This window comes from Syngnathus scovelli, chromosome 8, assembly GCF_024217435.2.
Source record: "Syngnathus scovelli strain Florida chromosome 8, RoL_Ssco_1.2, whole genome shotgun sequence".
Classification (NCBI taxonomy): domain Eukaryota; kingdom Metazoa; phylum Chordata; class Actinopteri; order Syngnathiformes; family Syngnathidae; genus Syngnathus; species Syngnathus scovelli.
This window is the reverse complement of record NC_090854.1, coordinates 11,965,304-11,990,791: the sequence shown is the minus strand read 5'-3', so window position 1 is coordinate 11,990,791 and position 25,488 is coordinate 11,965,304. Positions and strand designations below refer to the sequence as shown.

Genomic DNA, 25,488 nt, shown 5'->3' with positions numbered 1-25,488 from the left:
TGATTAGCACGTCTGCCTCGCACTTCTGATGTTCGGAGCGTTAGCACAGTTGACTAGTTGTTAACATGTCGGCCAAATAATCACAAAATACTGATTCAAATCTCTCGTGTCTTACTGAGAAATAGTTTACCAGTATAACCAAAAATAATTTTATGACCATTTATGAAGAAGAGGCATAATAACTTGATTGATGATGAAACATAATTTGACCTTCAAATGGGTTGGAGACCCCCGTCTCTAAATTTCCATTGGTACGAATGTTTGTTTCCCAATATGCCCTGCAATTGACCGGCGACCAGACCAGGATGTTCTTCACCTTTTGCCCATAGCCGACCGGGGAGAGGCTCCCGCTCACCCGAGACCCTAAATTCCATCAAAAATGCTGACGCTGTTCCTGCGCAGCATCATTGAGCTGACCATGCAGAGATCCAAAATCCTCCACCCTGATTGATAATAACTAAAAACTTCGGTGCTGTTCAGATTACCGAGTGGGTGTGCTGTGCTGTATTCCCCTTTCACAACTGGATAAGTGAAGGAAAAAAAAAGTTCAGATAAGCGTACCCCTCAAGTGGCAGGCAAGAACACTACAGAAAGAACATATGAGGCTAGAAGTGTGCTTCTTCACTTTCATGGCTGCGCAATGCGTTACACAGCTGTATCCAAAACTAACATGGATCCAGACGAATCCGTAGGAGGGGACTTTAGTAACCACATAGCCCATAATATTTTCACGAGATGATGATCTCAAATATAATCGAGTGGACAGACTGCTGTCAATTTCAAAACATTTTTTCACCACTAGAAATGATGACAATCAACATACTTTTTTTGTTTTTTTATTCTGTGTGCTTTTGTTATAAATACGTCTTTTCTTTAAGGATAAATATAGTATTCCTCTGTACTATTTTCTTTCAGTCCCCTACTAATTTTGAACCAAATTCCACCGCCGTTACAAAAAAAAAAAAAAAACGATCACATGCATAATTAGTGAGTGCATCGTTTGCAAGTGCACAATTATGGTCTGTGACCGTTGGAACTCTCGCTTAGACTTTCCAATCTTGAGGGATGAACAGTGGATTCCTCATATGTGATGTCATTATTGCACGCGTGGGATTTGTGTGCATGAGTCAGAATGTTGCAGAATGAATGATCATTAAGGGGTGGAGGACACCAAAAGCTTTAAATACTTGCTCCCTGTAGTTTCCGGCCTGCTGGCTACTGGCAGCTTCTCAGCTTGAGCTTCATTTTTCTCTGCTCATTTTGCCCTGTGTCCATCTCCTTTTTATAAACCTCACTTTATAACACGTGTACTTGGTCATGTTTAGGTTGTGATGGCCTGCTGTTCTCGCACTCCACCAAAGAGTTAAAACACTCTCCTCCCCGGAGGCTCTTTGTGCTCCTGTGTAAACCTGCAGCAGAGATGACAGCCAAGTATGTATGAGCACACACACGCACACACACACACACACCAATAATGGGAGTGTACAAGAGCAGAGGCAGAACACCTTCCACCTCTTGCCTCCTGCCTTGTTTACCTCCGGGAATCACAGCAGCTGCCACCTAACTCGCCTGCACTCTCTCAGCTCTCAATCCACCAGGGAGGAACACTTACTGTAGCACCGCAGCCATGGGGAAGCAGGTAAGATCTGATTGTGTGTGTGAAAGAGAGGGAGGGAGGGAGGGAGGGAGGGAGGGAGGGAGGGAGGGGGGGCAGTGAGAGAGAGTGAAATACCCACTGGCAGCAAGTTTATACAAATTAAGAACAGGTCTTTTATCTCCACTTTACAGACTAGCCAAGCTAGTGAGGCTGAGGTGACTGTGAGGGCATAAATCCTCATGCATAAACCCAAATACAGCTGCAGCCCCCACTTCAAGTCTTTTTATATCCCCTAATACTTGGATGCTAATTTATGGAAATGATGACAGCCCACATAAACACTTTAGATGCACTGATGCACAGCCACTCTGGTGGCACCGCTGTGGTTTGAAAAGGTGCGGCAAAGTATTTATCGTTAGAGGTGAGTGGGGGTGGCGGGACGATTTGGAGGATGTTGAAGTCGGATGTGTCAACTTAAAAAAACAAAAAAACAAGCTCAGGCTTGTTTGTACTTTTGTTCATTTCTGAGATGCACGCCAAACTACAGCATTAGTTCATAGAAGTTTGGTTTGATCTGATTCATGCAAAATCGTGTTGGATGCAAAAGTGAATGATAATGTGATTTCAACTGATTATGACTTGATTTTGAATTGCCTCAATCAGTTGTGGAAGATAGTAAAAAGATAAGTTATATACATACAAATCCTGACAGAAAATTAAGAATGTCAACTACTCTTTCAATTGAGAAAGTATGCTATCCATCAGTATGCTAACATATAACCTCAAAGCAAGTTGAAATGGATTTGAGACTTTATGAATCGTTAAGAAGCTTTGTTTTGTTTTGTGTGCTCATGTGTCAGAAATTCAATATCATGCAAAATAACCATGAACTATTTTGCGTCTCTTTTTTTGTTATTCAGCATCTGCTTTTGCTGCTTCGACTCCACCTCCCCTACGTCTGTTTTTATGACTTATCTTGATTCTTGGCAAAATCCTCGCTCGCTCTGGAATTCTATTTATAAGATACGCTATATACACTCACTACTTACTCCATTGGGTACACCTGCACAATCAAGCGTAGACCTCCGCTAAAGGTGGAAAGATTTCGGTTTGCACATCAACTCGGAATATCTTTCCGAGTTTCAGGTAGGAATATGAAATAAACATAGAACTAAAGTTACACCATTAGTATACATTGGATGTCGAAATAGAGTTTTCCAATATTCCACCCCATTGTGGGTGTAGTGGAGCGAAGACGGCTCATTTGAATACACAATCATTTGCATGACTTTGCCATTTTTAATCTAATGTTTCTATCTCACGTTCCTAAATTCCAATTAAAGGACGAAAAGCGTCTCCATCAGCAGCTGTCGGCTCTCTTCCCTGCTTGTTTTGACAAGGGCGGGAGGGGACGCTCGCTCGCCCTCATTGTCCGAGCCAATAAGTGCAGATGGAAACGAAGCGCCCGTGTGCGTGCGTGATAGCCGAAGCGCCAGCTGTCCGGCTCCAGAACATTCTTTTATCAATGACACCGCTGCTGCAAGAGCTCATGGTTAATCCATTTGAAATGCCAGATAATTCCTCACAGGCCGAGGCCAAGGTGTCCCGAACGGCCTTGAAGGAATAGTTTGTCGCTGTGGAGACGGTGTTTGTTTATGTTTGTACGTACAGGGATAATTCATAACACATCATGTCACCTTTAAGACGCCACCAAATAACACATACGGCTTTTTTTAAACTCCAATGTTGCCGCCTCAATTGGCAACATCTGGAGTTGTGCCTTCGGACATCGCCGCTCTGTTTTTATGCGTTTATGCTTGATGACGGCGGAACGCACCAGATGTTCGCGCCGCTCTCTTTCAGTTGTTGGAGGTTCTGGAGGACAGCCTCACTTCCTCTCCCACAAACATCGGTCACACGCATAATTGACGCCATATACGACATAAGATATGAATATAGTGAGGTAACTTTCAAATTTAAGAATGCATTGCAAAAATATTTTGGCCTTTCACTGAGCACTCCACAAATATTTGTGGGATTTTTACAAATTGTAATAATAGAACTTTTTGTTCATTTTTCCTAAATGTCTCAGATTAGGGTTGACCTCCCCCAATTCAGATTTTTTTTTTTTGTAGTGGAACAAATTAACTATATCTGTTTGAATATGACAAATACAGTAAGTTGTTGTATTAAAGATATGAAATAATTATTAAAAAAATAAAATTGTTTCAAAAGGCCTGAAATGTTAGTTTGGAATGTAAAAATATGTTATTCATGTTTAATAATATATAACACTAAATACAGTTATTTTATTAATTATTTTAATTTAATTAATTATTTTATAATTATTTGAAGGTACAATGTCTATAATCATAGAATATAACAATAATAAAAAAACAAGTCTTATGTTGTGTTTTTGATTTCTAAATCTACTTTTGCATTTAAATTTGGATTTAAAGTGTAGAGTAATTTGCGATAATCACAAGTAATTGTGGATGCATTTCTCTCTCACTGCCTGGCCTTCCCTATCGACTTATGCGATGACTTCATCTCTCCTGCGGTTGCAGTCACGATAAAGGCATCGCTCTTCTTCTTGATCTCTTTTAAACACCCCTGAGAAACTGCTGGAACCAATTAGAAAGTTCTCCCAGCAGCAAAGAATGCGGCAGGCGCCTTTCAAAAAGAATCCCTCTTCGTCTTTTTTTTTTTTTTTTTTTTTCCTTTCCCCCATTGCAGTTCCAAAAGCCGAGTTGTCAAGCAGTGGAATAATACACCCAAGTCACTTTCACTCTAATTAAGCGTACAACTGCTTTTCCTTGCTCGTCCAAACAAAATGTGTGCTTTGACCTTGTTTGTGTCTCCCTTTGCTCTCTGTGACAGTCTTGTAAATGCAATTCAATCTGACCTTGATGGCCTATAATAAAACCAAGTACATCTGCCGCAGACCCCTTTTTAAGGAAAATCCTTCACATAAATAGATTTATCAACACTGCCCAGGCCCTATTACTGGATTTATACCTGGGTTTTCTTCGTGCCAGCAGTTCATAAAAACTAATGTACTGAGTGGGATGACACAAAGACGACTTAACTGTGAGACATGTAAATTTGTGATGCATGAACGGGAGCAACCCATTTTATTTTAGAGCAGATTTAATTGTTTTTGGTCTCACATTTATGTTGAATTACTCAAGACAAAATAATATGCTTTAGGCATGAGTGGTGGAGGACTATCACTTACTGCTGGATGACAGCTAAGTTGTTCAAATTTCAAAACAAACTTCCCATAGGGACTCATGTAAAGTGAATTAATGTGCCTCACAGGCTTCAACTTGATTGACTTAAAAAAAAAAAAAAAAGACTTTAAAAAACAAACGTGAACCTTGAGAACAACCGTTTTCCCACCGTCCTTCGAATGTGACGTCTCACATATTAACGCTTATCCATTCTTTAAAAGTTGTCTTTTGAGGGATATTTTTCCGGAACATTTTGGTTTAACTCCAAATTGTGTTACATTTGGGGCCTTCGACTTTGGATGTTGCACTGTATCACCCACAGCGGCGCACGTCTCCTCTCTCGCTAGCTGAAGGCAGCTTTAATGCCATCAAAGCGCCTCGCTGCCGCCGCATGTCGCTCGCTGGCGGGGAAAAGTCAATTACAGTGTGTGTGTAAATTGGCTCGGCTTTGATCGCCCTCATTTATTTCGGATTGTTTGCTTTGATTGCGTCTTGTGGATGCCGAGCCCCACCTTCCCTCCAGAGGGAGGAAAGCAATTAAAATGTTGAACCTGCGTCGCCGAGGAGGAGGGTGCATTTCGGTCTCATTACTTATTGTCAAGACGAGGGGGGCGGCTCCCGTTAAACGCCCGGCATCTTGGCTTGAAAAGACACCCTTGATAGCTAAAAGTCAAGGCGTCTGAGCATGTGCGAGATCGCCTCTTTCCTCCACTCCCGCCCACCCCCCACCCTCTAATGATGATGGAGTTTCCCATATGATGCACACATGCGACAGCGCAGGCCCAGCCCTGGAGACCGATCCCATCTGTTTACCAGGTTTATGCATCCCCCCGCTTCCCCCTCCTCCCTGCAATAGCTTTATGTTCCCATTTGCTACCCCTTTGTCTTACCCGTGGGGAAGGGCGGGGGAAGGGTGGGGGTGGGGTTTAGGGGGACAGAATCCACGGGGGCAAGTCCTGCGGAAGTGACGGTTCCAAGGCCGCATTTTCCGCTTGCATGAGCCTCCGGCTGTGGCCCGAGGCAGGTTCAGGGTGGGGCGTGGAGGGCGTGTGCATGTTTTGTTCAGTCTGACGTCCATGTGCTCTTGGAGTCGGTGCTGAAGCTGAGGCCGCGCATCACTTCCTCTGTGGATCACGCACATCACAGTACAGTAAGTCAGGCTTCCTTTTTGGCTCGAGAATGTTGTAATTTAGTGTGTGGCTGCGTGGTTGTGCTTAATTCAATGTGACTCAGCCCGCTTGATGTAATGTGCTCCGTATGTATGGTGCAAAAGTCAAGTTATGTTGTTTCACTGGAGAAGGCTGGAGGCCTTCATTTGCATTGTTGGGAATAATCTTAAAGAATGTTAGCGGTATCTGATAAATATAATTGACTTCAACGCAGAATTTCTGATGATAAGAGACGGACTGGACGGAATAAAGAGGGATGCGCACGACATTGTGGAGCTACCATGATTGCTACTTGACTGACTGTTCTCCAAAACATTGATTAATCGAATCATCAGATAAAAAGTTTTCACGAATAAACGTGATAGTGTTCATGTGATGTGTAATGAGTTTTCCAAGTTGTGCTGTAGTATCTGTGACTCTGGGTGTGTAAGGCTTTAAAAGGCGGGGCCTGGCCTGGTGAGTGACGTGGGTGTCCGTGAATAAGAGCATAGAGATGAATGGTTGTTAATTCCTTGTGCCTGTCCTTAACACTTTGTTTGTGGTCTTAGCACAAAAAAAGCAAAATATTTGCAAATAGTCAAATCCCTCTTAGGTGCTGCTGTTTTGGTTAGCCGGAAGAGTGTGAATAGTTGTTTGTCTAGAATTGCCCTGAGATTGGGTATGTAAATCAGCTGGGATTGGCTCCAGATCCCTGCAAGCCTAAACAGGATGAGTGGTGTAGATAATGAATGGATGAGTGGACTTGCTCAAACAGCCATGATGCCCTTGCCAAAATATGGCCTCCGCTACGATTGCCACATGCCGTGTTCCCCCCCCCCAAATTCTAATCTAGTTTATTTCATGTTAGTTTAATTCCTACTTTTGGATGTTTCTAGTGTTTGCATTTGCATTTTTGAAGGCAACCTTTGTACATTTGGAAAAGTGCAAAACTTATTGCGTTTGCTTTGCATTGTGTGTCAGCATGTATCTTGTAGTTATCAGAGGCCTGTCTGATCCCTTGTGAGAGCTTCATTTCTACTTAACCCACATAGATCAAAGTTCACGTAGCTTCGTATTTGCTCTTTTAAAATCATATTTTTCTTCAGTTTCTTTCTGATCTGGTTTTCTGGCCTCCTTCCACTCTTCATTTGCCAACTGGCAAGCGCAGCATTTTGCTTCAGGCTGCGAGTGGCCTTATTTAAGATCTATGAATATTCATTTGTTTTCAACACTTTGACAGCCGTGTTATTTATTGATTAGGGAGTATTCTTATGACTGTTTCTCCGTCTTTATAGGGCTTATAATAACAAGCGTGTCAGCGCTCTGATTGCAGAAGACGGAATTGTTTTTGTCAGCTTCGCAACCTCTGGATTTGATTATGAGTGAAAATATGAGGCTCTGAGCTCGCCCACAGTGAGTCTAAGAAAGAAAAAATTGATTTTGTCTGTGTGGAGACTTGATCAAATGTGACACAGTCAATGTTAAATGTTTGGTTGCGCAGGGTAGATCATATTTGTTTTGGTTTGGACACGTAATTGCTGCTTGGACGCAGGAATGCACAAGAATAAAAGTTCTCCAGCCAGACAAACCTGGCGTTGGACCACAGCGGGTGAAATGGGGACAGATCCTAAAACCGCAAAATACCAGCAGAAGCAAAAATTTTTAATTTGAATCCAAAACGGAAGGTGACTTTGGGTTGACCTCGGTCGTAGCGAGGTATTTTGACCTCCTCGGATTCCCCTCTGGCCTCCGTGCTCCAAATGTAAATGTCAGCGCTCTTATTGCACTTTATTGCGCCGAGATGAATCTGCCTATGAGATTTTCTTGCCAGTCGTTTCTTCACAGACAATTTATGGATGTTTATGGCTGCGGGGCGGCAACGGTGACACTTTCAAGTCAATTTTCTGCCTGTAAATTATTGGTGGGGGGTGACATGAATGAGAATTGACGTAATGCATGCGGGGTTGTTTTTATATTGCCAAATTAATAGGGCATCAACCACTTAGGGAGGAAAAACGACAGCATTCTTTCCACCAAGCTTCTCGGTTCAGTTAGGTATGGTAGCCATGTGTTTTTGGTAATTTCTATCGGAGAACAACTTTAACCATCCAAACCGATCAATCTTCTATTTACTATGGATTTTCGACCGTGGTGATGTTAAAAAATGTCCTTGCGACAAGAAAATCCACTAAAACATCCGGCAAACCTTCGCGATGAACGAACGATGACGCTATCGTACATTTTGCTGTCTTTGCTAACAGTCGCAAATGTTCATCTCCTCGTGGCTTTAAATGTCGCACTTGTAGTCAATGGCACTATTTGAGGAAATACAAAATTGCTACTTTTACAAAAAAAAAAAAAACTTTTTCCATCACAGTGCCATCTGCTGGATCTGGAGTTGCATTGCGCCATTTGTTTGTGTTTCTGCTACCCCTGCTGCTTTGAAATCCACAAACGTGCTCGGGCACTTAAGGAGTCACATCACCAGAGGCCCTTATTTCATTCATTGTTTCCGCGGGGGGGCGGAGTTTCATTGCGGTCACTGGGATCCGAGCGACCCCTCTTCAGGTATTGTGCTACTCCCTAAAAGTGTCTTTACAAACATGTTTTAGCCAGTTCAAATTGGCCCGGGATGCTGCAGGGAGGCTGCCAGTGACAGACAGCGGGAGTCTGCGGCGAGAAACAAACAGGCCGCCGAGACGGAGCGCAAAGGTCCGCCAGTGAAAAGCTCAGAGTGGCGTTTGGCTTCGGCTCCAGGATGCGTCGTCGCTCTTGCTTCAACGCCATGGCAACGGGAGCTTTATGTTCTCTGCTCTCGCTGCCCCTGCTGAGTGTAGAGACTGTGCTAAAAACCACTAAAAGACGAATTGTTTTAAAAGCCACAATTGACATTTTTACTCACTCGTCCCTGTTTAGCGCATACAAGTCTATTATAAATGTTGGCGCAGGAGGTTCAGCTGCCCACCCACCCCTACAACCCCTTGCCCACTCATCCCATCTATCATGCTGAGTCCCCCAATGGCCAATTCTTGCTCCTCATCTCCACGTGTGATTGACAGCCTCCCACGGGAAGGAGGTCCTTTTAACATGTTCTCATGGGACAAAGTTAATGATCCCGGCCAACAAAATAATCGGCCAAAAAAACAAAACAAGAAAAAAGCCTGAGAAGTCTGGTTGAAGCATTTGGAGCGGCCCTGACTTTGTTGAGAGAGGATTAGAGGCAGTGTGAGGAGGCTTTTTTGGGGGGGGGGAGATAGAGCTGAGACTGAGGAGGCAGTTTGCGCATAGAGGAAGTCTCGAGAGGCAAGCTGGTGTTTTATGAGAGGGAATCACTTTTCTGTGCTCATCTGTGGCCTGGCCGACTCACAATCAGGTAAGGGACCGTCTCGTTTTTCTAGTGAGTGTCCCAGTTTTCCTCCGTCACGTTGACCTTTTGCACTCTGCCGCCGTCGTCATCATCATGCTAGCGGTTAATTTACGAAACTGACGCAGTGCCATAACATTGCTCAAAAATCGCACTTGTTTTGAGTGCACTCACTTATGTTTTCATACTTCCATCGACCCCGAGGGCTGCGTTTGGCTTTTATTACACGACACTCTCGGCCGCCGTGACAAGGTCGTTCTGAGTTGTTCCGTCCTAATTCCAAAAGTTACAAAGTGGGTGGGGAGGGGGGAATCGTGCACAGGCTCCAAGCCAGAGTTGAAAACTTCTCCAAACACCATCTCCCTGCCAGTCTTGTTTGACTTGGGTATTTTAATTGCACGCCGCCAAGACATGGCAATCGGCTGCCAACAACTGGAGACGAGTTTCAGACAGTATGTCTCTGCTGTAATGGATCCCTGCGTGCTCTGATTACAGTGGGAAACATACACGGGCCGGCTGATGGATAAAATCCATCTTCTAAATCATTTGTGCTTTGTATCACGTGTAGACTGACCGACAAAGATTAAATGGTGGAAACGATCGATCACTGGTCTATTATGTTTGACAGACTAACTCCCGCCAAAAAGAATGCCTGACGTAAAGTAACTGTGTGCTATCTGGCAACGCTGACATGGCCAACAAAGAGAAGGATGTGATAATCAATAACTAAATCTGCATGTAATGATTGATATTCCTGACCAAGGAAGAGACAGATGGACCCAGTGCTGGGTTAGCTATTAGTTTTCATTTTTAACCAAGCAGTTTTAAGAGTGTGTAAATCATAGGTGTCAAACCCGAGGCCTGAGGGCCAGATCTGGCACGTGATATTATTTGATGTGGTCGTCACATTTCACCATTTTCAAACTTTTCAATACAATTTCCCCAGACCACTGATTTAATCAGACTGCTGCTTATTTTTTTGTGTTATATTAGTGCTTTTTTAATTTTTTCATCACTAATGTTAACACAACAGCAACATAAACCCTTATGGCTCCCTCATCCGTCACTCATGAATACAGATTGCCCCGTACAAGGTCACAGAGCGCTCAGGTCACTTGACAATTGGTAGAGAGGCGTGGCTCATCCAGGACGGCAATCAATCGCAGAGCCACATCGCTTTCAATCAATAATAAGTTAATCAACATCAACGACATCCGCTGGCTTTTATAGATCAGACTGTACTCGAATTCAAATGAGATGCCTATCGGGCCTATCATTGCTGTCACAGTCACACAAATGTCAGTGCCGACCTGAAATATTTTAATCGATTATTCTTTAGATAAAATAATCCCTCACTAGGCGTCAGTGTGCCTGAAATTTTTACCCAATTTTTCCAAGTGTCTGTGTCCTGGTGAAAATGTGTTTTATTTTTACTGGAACACAAAATGTGAACATATAAACAACTTCACGGTGATAAATTACATTAGACGTTCCAACACATCAAGTCCTATTATTTCAAATGATAAAATACTAGTGTCAGCTGTCTGCCGATCAGGCTCAGTGACTCAAGTACCCTATAATTTCCGAGTGCAACGATCAAGGCGATAAATACTTTGCAATCTCAAGTCTATCATCAGTGTCACAGTACATGTTGAGACAAATGTCCCCCCCCCATGCACTCAAAGCTGATGTCGATTTGCTTTATTTGAATATGACATAAACATGCTTGTGGAGAGTTATGGCTTCTTTCCACGCTCTGCCCCCTCCTCTCTACTATTGGCCGGCGCTGCGATTCTCAGGCCTGCGTGCCTAAAAGCGGGCTGACACATCGAGAGGCTGGCTGGAAACTTTCGATCCGCCCGCTTGTCAGCGGAGGCCGGATAGTCACGGAAGAGGAGTGGACAAAGTTCACGCAGCCATTCACTCTGTCTCTGCTCTATGTATTTGTGAGACTCCCTTGCAGCTAGCTCTCTTCCTTGCTTATTGATGGATGCCATCATGACTTGGGTAAGTTGTTTGTGTGCATGCATGTAAACATTGAGTCATCATCAGCTCAAACAGGTTTGGGCCGGCTCGTCTTTACTGATTCCTTGGTGTGTTTTTGATCGGAATGTTTCCCAAAGGGACGCGGATGACTAATCAGGAAGGCTGATGGGGGAATTTTGCAGCATCAAAGCACGACGGAACTTTTCCAACCAGTCAGAGCATCTATTTGTGGAGCAGCATGCTTGTTAAAAAGAGCACATGCATACGGAACTGGAGCTTGTAAATATGTGAAGGCTTCGCCCTCTGTTAGTGACCACCATAAAAATTCCTTTATGGCTTTTATTACAAGAGCCTGCTAAATGTCGCTCACTGAAAAGTCACTTTTGATTGACACGATGAGGGTTGCCTAAATTATTCCATGCGTGCATCGAACAATTTACATGCTTGACATGAATGCAAGTTGGTACGCAAGCTTTGTCCTGCTAATTGCTTACTTATCTTGTTTGTGTGAGGAGGAATGTTTGACATCTTCCCACGGGAGTGTGTTGTTCCCTTTGATGGCCTCTTGGACAGGCGTTGCCGTGGAAACGCATGTGGGTGTTCTTTAAGGAGTGGATATTAAGGTCACAATTTGTGAAATCTGCAAGATTGTGGACCACCACGGGTGCAACGGAGAAGTAGTGGTTGGTTAGCACGTCTGGTCACAGTTTTGAGCTTCTTGGTTTGAATCTTTGTGTTGTAGGTTTGGTTCATTGAAGACTCTTAAAAGAAAGATTAGCTTCGTAAGACAGTATTACGAGAAAATATTTTGGTTTTGACATTTTTTGGATACTTAGATGTTTGAAGTGGAATTCGGAAATTGGAATTAAGCAGAAAAATCAGACTATGGCTATTTTGCCACTTTCTGTTGTCCAAAAGGAATTGATTCAAAAGATGGATGACTCTTGCTGGCTCCAATGTTTATTGCAGTACTTTACATTTGAACAATATTGCCACATCCGTGTAAAATCCCAGAGCTATCAAATCAACATGCCAAAGAAATGAATGACTCCAGGACTGCAATGTGGTTTAATAAATCCCCGCGTATTATAGCAATCCACAAATATCGCGGTCCCCTGTGGTAGTACTCCTCCGCTCTTGTCTGACTTTTGGACCAGGGTCGCCAGCCAATTGAAGTTGGATCTAAACAATTCATAGCTAAATGTCAAATCCTGCACTGCAGGGTCTACAATAGTTGTAGTTATTAAATGAGCCACACAGTGGTGCACTGTGACTATTTTCTGCATGGTAACCCTTGATGATGTTTGCTTTCTCCAAATTGAAGTGTGTTGCTGTAACAAAAACAACAGGTTGGAAGTCTCATTGTTTAAAAAAAAAAAAAAAATGTTCCTTATGGTCTGGTGCACACATGGTGTTTTCCTCACTGCTGGCACGTGCCAAGTCACACTCAGGAAATTTGTGCAGTTGACCTCAACTACAAGCAAGGAATGTAGACAAAGATTGTTTGGATATAACATTAAAAATAGAACCACGGTGTTAAGATTTTTCCTATATTATATTTGTAATTTTGTTTATACATTGTTTGCAGTGACTTGGAACAGGACATCCAAAAATAACTGGATAATGACTTTTAAGACATTATAGTGTATTTATTTTCACTTTAGCACTATTTGCACTGGAATGGAATGTGTGTTGCTGTTTTTAGTTTGAACCATGTTTGTAATGTAACTTTTTTTTTTTTAAACCTATGTTTACATATCACAAATTCCACGGACGTTAAGCGGAAAGCATTCAAGCGTTCTTTAAGTTTCACTTGCCATTTGAAAACATGACCTTTCGTGTCTTGTTTTTGAGATTGTTGGAGATGTAAATTCCTGGTATGCACGTGTGCTGACTTTCAAGTTGTTTTTGCACCAATTTTCTCTTACCAGAACCACCACAAAAAGTTAAGAGTAGTTTGCTTTCAACAAAGAAACTGATATAGGCTATATGCCTTTGTTGTTTGCTTGTTGATGCGTCTGCACTTTTATCCACACCCATGGTTTCCATGGCAACGTTTCATGCAAGAGTTTGAACCCCAATTGTAAATTCTGGTTGAATAGATTTTGCAAATTTGGAGTAGCATCCAATAGTGGCAACAATGAGGCGGACCGGTCAGGAAGCAGGAAGTGTGCGTCTAATCTCAGCATTGCGTCGGGGAGCAGATCAGGGTACATTTGTCGCTCTAATGAAGCGCTTTGCCGGGCTAAAGCCGTAAATCACATTATAGGCCTGAGCGGGCCGCGGCGGAGCGTGGCGGCTTCGTGGTGCACCGGCAGGACCGCGGGTTGGTCACGGCCGCGCTCATTACCTGTAATGGCGTTAGGTGTCTTCCCCGAAAAAAAAAAAGTGGCTGCGAAGCGCTATGCTTTGCGGCTGTCATTAATGGTTGATAAAAGGCCGCGTCCAAACGGATTAGAAAGTGCTTGAGCGAGAAATTGTCTCCCTATCTTTTGACATTGTCTTCGTTTGATCTCTAAACGAGCTATTACTTGCTCATCAAATCAACGTGCCGGTGATAAGTTCATTTCTTGACAAAGCTTCACGCGTTTGTGCCGAGCGGTGCGTAACTACGCTTAATTGTATGTCAAAATGTATTAGCATTATCATTTAAGCAAAAATAATTTCACCTTAAAAAAGCTGATTCAAACTTAAGCCGTTTTTTTCATCTTTATTATACCGGTTTGACACTGGAACGCCCTTGCTTGACCTTGACTGCTTGCTTTACCGTTTTTTGGTGCCGTATGGGTCGTAGGTTGACCGGGTCCGAATGAGGTTGTGAGGTCACTGCCTTGTGATTGGGCGACAGAGCTGGACAGGTATAAGGTATGCCTGCGCTGAACTTGTTGCCAACCAATCACAGGGCATACTGAATGGTCACAAACAACCATTTTCGTATGTTTTTTTGAAATGTGGTGGGAAGCCGCAGTTCCGGGAGACATCCTAACCGAAATTCGAACCCACAAACTCTCAACTGTAGACCGTGGATGAAAGAGATTAAGTCAAAGGCCCATTCGTCATTCCCAGGGAATGTCACTAAGATTCCCATGTCGGTCTCCTAGAACTACTTAGGTTTTGTTTGAATTTAGCGTAGCTTTTAATATCAACTGAGAGAGTGTGTGTATGTGTGTTTTGAAGCCGTAAGAGGAGTCACTCAGGGGACAGTCGATGAGTGGCGGAGGCATGGAAAGCTGACGGCAAGCTCCACTTGAAGGCCGACTGGGATGTGGCAGATGATGTCATGTCATGTCAGCTTTGGCTCGGTGTCGATCACCGGGGGAGAGTTTAGATGTTGCAAGTCACCGGCATTGTGTTTCCGAGCCATTTGTTTCGGTTGTTACGCCGCTCCGGATTGTCCTTCGGATTTGTTGGACATCTCAGTGTTTGCCGGGTGGATCACGGGGGAGTTTTGTCTGACTTTTTGTCGACGTGACTCATGTGCTTGTCTACACCTCCCTGGTGAATAGCACAACATTGCATGGAGTTTGATGTGGAGCAGTTATGATGCGAGCAAAACGCAGTCCTCTGACTGTATGAAAACGTTTGTAATTGTAGTGCACAGTATTTATTTTGTTGGAGTTTGTCCAACTGAATGAAATTCTTGATCTTGTTTTTCTTGTTCTTCTTGTTCTTCTCCATCTTCTTCTTCCTCTTCTTCTTCTTGTTCTTCTTTTTGTCCCTTTTCTTCTCCTTGTACCTTTTCCTCTTCTCAGTTTTCTTCTTCTCAGTCTTCTTCTCCTTCTTCCACTTCTTGTTCCTCTTTTTGCTCCTTTTCTTCTTGTTCCTCTTCTTGTTCCTCTTCTTGTTCCTTTTCTTCTTCTTAGTCTTCTTCTTGTTCTTCTTTGTGATTGGATTCTCTCTATATTAACTGCAGAGTTCCTGGAAGAATTTTTGCCCTCATCTCCGTTTGACACAGCATTGCATTGTTATGCAAAGGTCAAAGGGACACCAACCGACTCACACAAAGGAAAGCATGACACTGATATGAGCTGCTATCACATAAAAGTAACCTTTTTAGCTTATGGGCTGAGCCCCTCTCTTTCTCACTCTCGCTTACTTTTGCTCGTACACGTACACGCACGCACGCACACAATAACACAGCCGCACACGCTCCTCTTCCAGTATCGGCCATCCCTCCGGCTGTAGGTGGAGCTGGAGCTTTCCTGGAATTGTCGGGCAACTTTTCCTGTTGTGCTGGCTCCGGTCTCGCTCAATCAGCTCTGCGGTGGGATTCAGGGGAATGTCGGTCTCGGGAGTCACAGCCATGCTTCCCAGCCTGCCGACGATGCCTCCTCCGCTCTGGTGGATGTGATTTTTTTTCTACCCATTGTGGTCAAAGGTCTTCTTCCTTCTGCAGAAATGAATCGGCGGTGCGAAACGGGGCGGAATCCATCGGTGGGTCAATGGCAAAGTGTTGCACAGATTTGTGGTGTTTTGGGGGAAATTTGTAATCCGGCATGTGTTTGTTATAGAGTTGTTATATTTTCTGTATTTGGGCAGCAGAAAACAGTTTGGTGAGACTCCGTTACTCCACTTTTTATTCTGTAAGACCTAAGTTGAAGTTATTGATTGGATGGCATATCACCTGAGCTTCAGTTTAACAATCCCACACTTGTCAACTCATGTGTGTGTGTGTGTGTGTGCGTTAAAGGAACCAACATGCTCCGAGGTAATTGCTGTCTACTTCCCCACTAACACAAGCTTTTAAGTTCTTCACACATAATGAGCGGGTATGTCAAGGATTCACCCCCGCCCGTGGAAATAGGGGTGGGGGGTGTGAATGGTGGAAGGTCAGAGGGTGCGCTATGTCCACTCACAGCTGGGGTGTCTGACCCGGCCCGGGAACAAAGGAGTCAGTGTGTGTGATAGTGTGGAGCTCACGGAGGCCCGAGCCATCAGCAAAGCGGGCCAATCCGCTTCTGCTTGACTGAGCTGTCAGTCCCCGCCGCAGCATATGGTGAAGGATGAGAGGGGTGAAAATACTTTAGCCGAGCCAAATTAAAAAGGCTGATGATCCAGTGAAATGGCAGGAAGGCAGATGTGTTGCCGTGTTAGACACTGGCAGCAAAATTCTGCCCTTAAAATGGGAACAATGCACACTTGTCAGTAGTAATGTATTTTAAAGTACAATACAATGCAAACAATATAAAAGTACAAACCGACCAAATCCATCCATTTTCTGAACCGCCTTCCCTCAATAAGGTTTTCAGATTTGGGTTGTTTGTCACAATGATACATGTAAATCATCATGTCCGAAGTTTGAAGTCATTGTAATGTCTAAATATGAGCGTTCCTGTATGTGTGCAGAAAGCTGAGCGGCTTCCCTGGATTTCGCTGCCCTCTCCTCTTAGTTTGGCTTGAAGATGGAAACATTGGAGTCAGAGCTGACATGCCCAATTTGTTTGGAGCTCTTTGAGGACCCGCTTCTCCTGCCTTGCGCTCACAGCCTTTGTTCCAACTGCGCCCACCGCATCCTGGTGTCGCACTGCACCCCCAGCGAGCCCATCCAGTCCATCCGCGCCTTCCAGTGCCCCACCTGCCGCTATGTCATCAACCTCAACCAACGAGGCCTAGAGGGACTCAAGCGCAACGTCACCCTGCAGAACATCATCGACCGCTACCAGAAGGCTTCTCTCAGCGGACCCAACTCGCCCAGCCAGCCCCGGCGGGAGCGAGCAACCCCAGAAGGCGGCGCCATGACTCAGCCCGGAGATCGGGTGCAGTGTCAGTTCTGCGAGCAGGAACCGCCCCATGAAGCCGTGAAGACCTGCGTTACCTGTGAGGTGTCCTACTGCGACGACTGCCTCAAGGCCACCCACCCCAACAAGAAGCCTTTCACGGGCCACCGCCTCGTGGAGCCCCTGCTGGACTCCCACATGCGAGGGGTCATGTGCGTGGAGCACGAGGACAAAAAGGTCAACATGTACTGTTTGACGGACGAGCAGTTGATTTGCGCCTTGTGCAAGCTGGTCGGACGACACAGGGACCACCAAGTCGCCGGTCTGGGAGACCGATACGACAAACTCAAGGTGAGGTGCCTTTTAATCCCTAAAAATACATTTGACACACAGGAAGTAGATTTTCCCGCTTTATTTATTTGCCATGCAAAGTTTTTTTTCAAATACATTTCACAGGTAAATATTTTTGCTCACGGCAAATGAATATTTCCATGGTAGCATATTGTTATGACAAATTATTGTCTTAATGGCACCGTATATTTTTAAAACATAATACATCACGTTCATTGCTAAGCAGTGTTTAATGACAAAATGCTATATGAGTTTGTTTTCATTTTAAAAATTCACACAATAAATTTAGTTAACAATCGTAGCAAAAAAGTTTTTTAAGTACTTATCATTATAAATTGGTTTCAGTGTAAAATTTACTCAAAATATTATACTCTCTTCAAAGTGTTCATTTATTTCTCTTTGCTCATAGTGGGAAGAAATAGACTCATTTTGGAGTAAAATGTACTCTGTAATTTAGCGTGTAGTGTTTTTATGATAAAATGCATTAACGCATTTGCTTGACACGATACATTTTAAATGGTTTTCTTTTTGCAAATATTGTTTTCAAAAATAACTAAATGGCATATTTTCATAGCAAACTATTGTTTCCGAAACAAAATATAACAGTAAATTTCCAAAATATAGTATTTTTTGCATATGGAGTATTTTCATGATAAAATATCAAGTTTGCATTGAAAAAACAGGATCATTTTTCTGATCAAAATAAATAAATAGGCTACTACGGCCATATTTATTGTTGCAGTACTTGCCATCTTTTCAGAATGTGACACTTCGCTGCAGGGGTTCAGCTGTAAGAGCTGATGCACTCCCCAACCCTGTTGGAGAATGGTCTTTTTCTTTTTTTTTTTTTTAAATGTCAAAGCTTCATACACTCACAGACACGTGGTACGCATATAAGTAATGAGATCCACACCAAGATCTTCAAAAGCATTCTTGTCTTTACCATGCTAACTTTTGATTGACCCTGGCAGCAAAGACTTTAAGCTTATCAGATTTTTCAGATGTACCTAATGTTGTGTCCGGTGTACAAGTGCAGGCCACTGTGTTCAAATCCATCATTTAATGAAGACAATGGCAAAAAATTCCACATGTTGATACGAGATAAAATTCCAGAGCAGGACGGACACACATCAGGCTACATAGGAAGGAAGACCAGCCGCAGTGAAGGTGTGGACCACAAAATGTGGACAAAAAAAGAGAAAGATTTTTTCCGCTCATCAGAACAAAATGATTTTAGGAAAAGAGATGTCCATATCGGACGGCTGTTCAAACAAAATGAAGGAATTGCATTTACCAGGGAGGACGTATTGCCGGCTCACTAGGAAGAGGATATGCTCGGGCTCACTCTCCCTGCCGTGTTTTTCTATTGGCTGCCCTTCTCTCTGTTTATTTGAATTGCAAGATACTTCCACTTGACATTTCGGCTCAGATGTTGGAAACAATCAGCATCACTTTGATGGATATTGCTATTTTGCCATATTCACCTTTTCTCGCTGCAGCTCAGCGTCTTGAATGGCTTTTCGAATCCTTTCCCTCTTACGCATGAATAAATCATATGTATTGAATATAAAGCCCATTTCAGCTCACTCTCACCTGCGCTGAAGGCATAATGTGCATTTCAGGGTTGCTTTTTCTCCACTTATTCGTTTTCTGCCGTATGCTTTTAAACAACATGAGCACAGCTGCACTCGCTGATGGTAGCCAATGCAAAAATAATTCTTTTTTTTTGACTGACAATGTCAAAGTGACTTAGTTGTACATCTGGCGCCATCCATTTCCTAAAGTGCTTGTTCTCATTAGGGTCACATGGGTGAGAGGCGGTGGACTGGTTGCCACTTCGTGCACATAAATTAAGCGCCCTAGAATAAAACTATGTCACGGATGACAAACATTGAGATTACTGTCTATGCCCGAGAGGTGAGTCGCTTCTAAAAAATTAACATGATTTTGAGGTGTGCGTTGAGTTCATTTCTCGTTGATACTGAGCAGCAAGGACGGATCTTAGTTTTACGTCACCACGATCTTCCATCCAATTCTTACGCAATTCTTCTCAGTCTAGTTCTATCTTAATCCTCAGGTGTCTATTTAAACACTTATCACGCCGTCTGCAAGTCGCACCTTATTACCATTTGAATCTTACTGTACAATATATCGCTCCATTTAGTTTTATGTAATGACACATCATAAATCTTTAATTCAGCGGCGATAATGTATCATAATGGGAGAGTCGTTATGGCAGCCAATTACAGCCAAGATATGAAGTTGGAGACATAAGCCTTTGATCGCAGGCGGTGATTAAAAGGGCCGGGGTTTAGTTAGACAGATGCTCGGATAAGCTTCACGGCCTCAGCAGGCGGCGTGATGGCTTCTTTGGCACGTCGTGACGGTTGCAGGCCGTCGTACCAATCAGCGGCCATTCCTGTTCTCTCTCTCGCTTAACTCTGCTCCAGCATTTATTGCATTCAAAGCGTAGTGTGGGGCCAGAGTGTAATTAAATATTCTCTTTAATGCTGTTGGTTTCTGTGGCTTTTTTTCCCCCAGCATGCCTTGGACACCAACCTTAGCAATCTCATCAAGAGGACCAGTGAGTTGGAAACTCTGATGGGCAAACTCATCCAGACGTGCCAACACGTGGAGGTGAGGCTATTAGCGGTCAGGAAATGGTGGCTTTACATCATCATCAAACAGTCATTAGCCTGTAAATCTATAATTATCGCCTACAAGGGCTCGATGCTTGAGGTGAGCGTTTTATTTTCAGTTACAGATAGTTAGTCTGTCAGTCAGTGAGTCAGTCAAACGGTTTGAATCAGTCATAAGAAGAGAAATTAGAGGAGAAAAACAAAAGAGATCATAGTTTTTTATTATTTTTTTGTGCGTACTTCGGGAAAATGTAATGGAATTATCGGCATTGATTGGGAACAATTAAAAGTTTGAATTGGTAAAAAAAAATTGAAATTAGAGGAGAAAAATAACAAATATATTTTTTGAATAGACTTTCATGTCATCGTTCTATTGAGAAGAATATTGCTGCCCACTTGTGCCAAAGTGGAGCTCTTCTTGCTTGCACTATACTGCATCTCATCGGTGTCAAACTCAAGGCCCGGGGGCCACATACGGCCCGCCACATCATTTCATGTGGCCCGCAAAGACAAACTGTGCATCAACTTGTGTCAATACAAATTGTCCACACTTTACAAAAAAATATATATATTGCTGGCAATTTTTATCACCATTCATACTTTTAAAATATTTGAACAGTTTTTACTAGTCCCTGATTTCAAAACTAATTACCAGCAACTAGCAAATCAGTTGAAAGTAACTAAACAATGCCTTTGCTGGTTGAAAAGTAGCCCACTCCAGTTTGCCCCAGATACCTGAAGACAATATTAATTTACAATAAATTCCACACGAGTGCGTAAACAAGCAGTTTTGTTTATATTCATCTCCCTCGTGTTTACCTGAGCTTTGTTTCGCTGCACCGTGAAATCAAATTGCTTATTTGTAGTTTAAGTGAGTCAACCCTCTTGTGTGGGATTTGTATAGGCTTAAAGTACACTTTACTTGACGACACTCCATTACTGACTGGTGATTATCTGGACTTGTCTCCCGTGTCCAGATAAATGCATCCAGGCAAGAAAACAAGCTGCTGGAGGAGTGTGACCTCCTGATCAATATCATACAGCAGAGAAGGCAAATCATCGGTACCAAGATAAAAGAGGGAAAGGTACGGTTTGTCACTTTTTATATCTCGATAACCTCGATAACCCTAGCCGCTGAGATGTTGGAATTCAACAGTGGCGGCCATTGTTGTTGGAACGCTGTTGTAAAAGATGAAAAACTAATGGCTACAAAAGGCCAAATAAATATGAAAAGAAGCACCAAGGTTGAACACAATCTTTGGTGTGATGGAATCTCAAAGGCAGAAAATTGATCTTCCACACATGGAAGTTTTTTTTCCAATGCTATTTTCTATTCATTGTTCCCGAGTAAGCCTAATTTTGGCACATTTTTCACCAATCGATTTCCAGACGGTGCGCCTGAGGAAGCTGGCCCAGCAAATCAGCAGCTGCAAGCAATGCGTCGAGAGGTCCGCTTCGCTCATCGCTCAGGCCGACCACACTTTGAAAGAGACCGACCCCTCTCGCTTCCTTCAGTCAGCCAAAAGTGTCTGCGAGAGGTCAGTGGACAATGAGAGTAAAAAAGTTGATGAAAATTGCAGAGCCTGATTTGCCTTCTTTGACATCCTCCAGAGTCTCCATGGCAACGGCATCCTCACAGATCTTGCTACCGGAAATAAACCTGAATGACACATTTGATACTTTTGCTCTAGACTTTACGAAAGAGAAAAAAATGTTAGAGAGTTTGGATTATCTCACAGGTGAGTGTTTTTACTTTTGCTTGCTTTTATGTCGTTTTGCTTAGCTTGATTAAAAACAATCGAGGTTGCTGGTTTTCCCAGTAGTTGGGGTTTTCTCAAACTGTTCATCTTCTTACCTCATTCCAAAAATATAATTGCGCTACCTAGTGGAGAAGTTGATGAATTACAGTTTTACCAAATAAAAAAAAATAAAAAATGGACAATCATTTTGTGAAAATGAACAAAACCTCATCTCAAGCTCCGTAATCAAACTTTGCCGGGTACTAAAAACAACACAAAAAAGGTCATATGCTCAAAACAACAAATGTTTGTGTCTGTGAATTTCGCTGCCGGGTTAGTGACTTCATCTGAATTACACTTGTTAGGCATTAAACAAATCACAAAGACCTGATGCTAATAAGTGCCGTCTAATCCCTGCGACAAATTGCTTTTTGTTTGCTATTTTTACCCCCGCGCAGAGCGAAGCCTTTGATGATAATCTCCAAACAACATTTGTCGTTGTTGTTCTGTTTTGTTTTCTTCCTTGTTGCAGCGCCAAATCCGCCAGTAATCCGTGAAGAATTATGCACGGCTTCGTACGACACCATCACGGTTCACTGGACGTCAGATGACGAATTCACTGTCGTGTCCTACGAACTGCAGTACGCCATCTTCACCAGCCACACCAATGTTGTCAGTAAGTCAATTTTTTTTTTTGGGCTTGTTGATTGTGTTTGTCCTCATTTTGTGTTGTCGCTGTCAGTGTTCTCTTGATCACTTCTAAAAGTTTGATGACAAATTGTGTTCTAGTCATTCAATGTCTCTCTCCTGAGTGTAGCAGCGGGAAAATGTGAGGAGAATGTGAATGGGAATTAGATTGTTACTAGATTGCCTTCTGCCTTTCTTATGTTCTGCAGGTTTGTGCAATTCCGCTGACAGCTGGATGATTGTCCCAAACATCAAGCAAAATCACTACACAGTGCACGGGCTCCAATGTGGCACCAAGTACGTCTTCATCGTCAAAGCCATCAACCAGGCCGGAAACCGCAGCAGCGAACCGGGCAAGCTCAAAACCAACAGTAGGTCACTTTTCAAATATTTCCCCGGCCAAGATTCCCCGGCGTCAAAGCCCTTTGTCTCGATTTGTCCAAGGTCAACCGTTCAAGCTGGATCCAAAGTCCGCTCACCGAAAATTACGGGTGTCCCACGACAACCTGACTGTGGAGAGGGATGATACGTCGTCCAAAAAGAGTCACAGCCAGGACCGCTTCAGCAGCAACAGCAGCTACGGCGTCACCGGCAATGTTTACATCGACAGCGGCCGCCATTACTGGGAGGCTCTCATAGGAGGAAGCACATGGTGAATAATCGCAGTCCGGTTTAAAATCAAAATCTGTCATTTTTAATTCAATGTTTTGTGTTGGGACAGTTAAGCAAAAATTAGCAACTAATTAAAACGGAATATTTTTCATGACAATGTTTTTGTTTGGAGGACAAGTAAAAATTAGGCACGTTAGCTTACATAGCTGTTGTTGTGTCTTAGCTCTGGACGTAGTATTGCTATATAACGTGCAGTGGAAAAGCAAAACTGTTATTCTAGTCATTCTTTTCTTTTCCTCTTTTCCGTCATGGAGGTTCGCAGTGGGTATCGCCTACAAGTCGGCACCAAAACACGAGTGGGTGGGCAAGAACTCGGCCTCCTGGGTACTGTCCCGTTGTAACAACTCGTGGGTGGCCCGTCACAACAACAAGGAGAACCCCTTGGAGCCCTCGCCCCACCTTCGCCGACTCGGCGTCCTGCTCGACTACGACTCGGGATTCTTGTCGTTCTACGACGCCGTGGGCTCTCAACACTTGCACACGTTTGACATCCCCTTCGCACAGCCCGTCTGCCCTGTGTTCAACGTGTGGAACCGATGTCTCACTATCCTCACTGGACTGCCCATCCCAGACCATCTAGAGGGAAGCGAGTCGAGCAACTGAATCGCTGGACGTTTTTTGTGGACGTTTTGATAGGCACAATAAATGTTTCTCATGCAATCTTTTTAATAAGTTTAACAATTTGCGTTTCTGAAATTATTGTCAGGCATTTTACTTTGCACATGTATGTACATTATTCTGCTGGAGCATTTTAAAAGGGGATACCTACTGTTTTAAATGACTAAAATATTTTAAATAGGCTGCAATTTTTTTTACTTAATCTTAATTTGCGCATTTGTGTCCATGTGATGGAAATTTTTTTTTTGAGGAATCATCATAGTTCGAAAGTTGAGGGCTGTGTGATAAATCTCTATTTTTCAGCACTTTGAGGAGGAAAAAAATGACTGCCACAATAAAATGTATTTCTAAGTCACTTTCAAAGTCAAAATGTTTTCATTTTTATTTTCCAGTTTCAATTAAATTTGAATAATTGAAGAAATTGTAAAGTATGAAAAAAAAAAACAGGCTTCAAAATCAGGGTGTCAAATTCTGTAAGCATGTCTCCTGAATGGGTGAAAACCAGCCAAGCAACAGTTTGTCTTCAGATCTTTCCGGCGTAAGATGACTTGGTATGACGTGGACAGCAATGACCCTGCTTACGGTAAGAGCAATTTTAATCATGTTTGTTAGTGTCAATCATGTAAATTCGTTTGTTGAGCTGAGCACTTGTGAGGTAGGGTAATTAACATGATCATCCATTGACTTTTTTGCACTGTCCGTCCGTCCGTCCATCCCTCCCTCCCTCCCTCCCTCCCTCCCTCCCTCCCTCCCTCCCACCCTCCCTCCCTCCCTCCCTCCCTCCATCCATCCATCCATCCATCCATCCATCCATCCATCCATCCATCCATCCATCCATCCATCCATCCATCCATCCATCCATCCATCCATCCATCCATCCATCCATCCATCCATCCATTTTCTGAACCGCTTTATCCTCACGAGAGTGGTGGGCGCGTTGGAACCTACCCCAGCAATCTCTGATTAAATCTTGGACAAGCATTCATCACATTGCAGTCAAAAAGTGGGTAGGGAATAAAAACAGCAATGTGTGCGCGTGTGCGTGTGTGCACGTGTAATTTGACGTGATGTGCTCTGACGTGTATCTTTGTGCTGGTGTAACACAGCTTGAACTCTGCAGTGGCTCCTTTCCAGCAAAGCGGATAAGCACACTGAACTCCATGTGACCTCCCCACGAGACCCCCGGCCGGCTTTTACAAGGTTGCCACCTGCATGCTTTGAGACCCTTCAACAAATGCTGCAGGCCATTATCGAACAATTATGAAAAATGCGTACGCGTATGTTCACCGCCTTCATAATTTCTCCCCCAAATGAGTCAATTAGTGTAAAAGCATATACATATAAAAGAAACCAAATTACCCATTATTACACAGCATCAAAAGGTTTTTGCAATTTAAAATAAGACATAATGTTCCTACTAATATTGTTTTCTTTTTCATCTCATCTTGTGATATGCTAAACTGCGCCTCAAAATGAAAACTGCACATTCACCCACAGAAAAACAGAAAATGTCCTTAAAAATATGCCTCCAGGCTCCACTTATTCATTTGTATTTATGTAAGCGTTTTTCCAATGCATTTTTGGTCCCCAGTTTTGTTGTTGTAGAGATAAAATATACATAGAAGAAACAGAAATGGGTTTGGAACAAGTAGAATGGAATTTGAAAAGAAAGACAACACAATGGCAGACTTTGATGTAAATCGATTTTGAGTTCGTAAACTCACATGGTTCAATGTC

General features: G+C 43.1%; 1 protein-coding gene across 5 annotated transcripts; it reads left to right on the top strand.

Annotated features, from left to right (window-relative positions):
- The first annotated feature begins 1,476 nt into the window (after positions 1-1,476).
- mid1 (midline 1) lies at positions 1,477-24,106 on the top strand. Of its 5 annotated transcripts, none has more exons than XM_049728021.2 (10): positions 1,477-1,639; positions 16,675-17,396; positions 19,938-20,033; positions 21,013-21,120; positions 21,425-21,573; positions 21,647-21,774; positions 22,307-22,450; positions 22,671-22,832; positions 22,906-23,113; positions 23,388-24,106. In XM_049728021.2, the coding sequence occupies exons 2-10, from the start codon at positions 16,731-16,733 to the stop codon at positions 23,734-23,736; spliced, it is 2,010 nt and encodes a 669-aa protein (XP_049583978.1). In that variant the 5' UTR covers positions 1,477-1,639; positions 16,675-16,730; the 3' UTR covers positions 23,737-24,106. The 5 variants fall into 5 exon arrangements, with proteins under 5 accessions (XP_049583978.1, XP_049583982.1, XP_049583981.1 ...); XM_049728025.2 differs by lacking the exon at positions 1,477-1,639 and adding an exon at positions 5,960-5,980; XM_049728024.2 differs by lacking the exon at positions 1,477-1,639 and adding an exon at positions 9,147-9,351.
- The last annotated feature ends 1,382 nt before the right edge of the window (positions 24,107-25,488 follow it).

Excerpts from the sequence above, each read along its gene's own strand:
- mid1 (XM_049728021.2), top strand. The coding sequence starts at position 16,731 with ATGGAAACATTGGAGTCAGAGCTGACATGCCCAATTTGTTTGGAGCTC. Across the intron at positions 21,121-21,424 it reads CCAAGATAAAAGAGGGAAAG|ACGGTGCGCCTGAGGAAGCT; the intron begins GTACGGTTTGTC and ends ATCGATTTCCAG. Across the intron at positions 22,833-22,905 it reads GGGCAAGCTCAAAACCAACA|GTCAACCGTTCAAGCTGGAT; the intron begins GTAGGTCACTTT and ends GATTTGTCCAAG.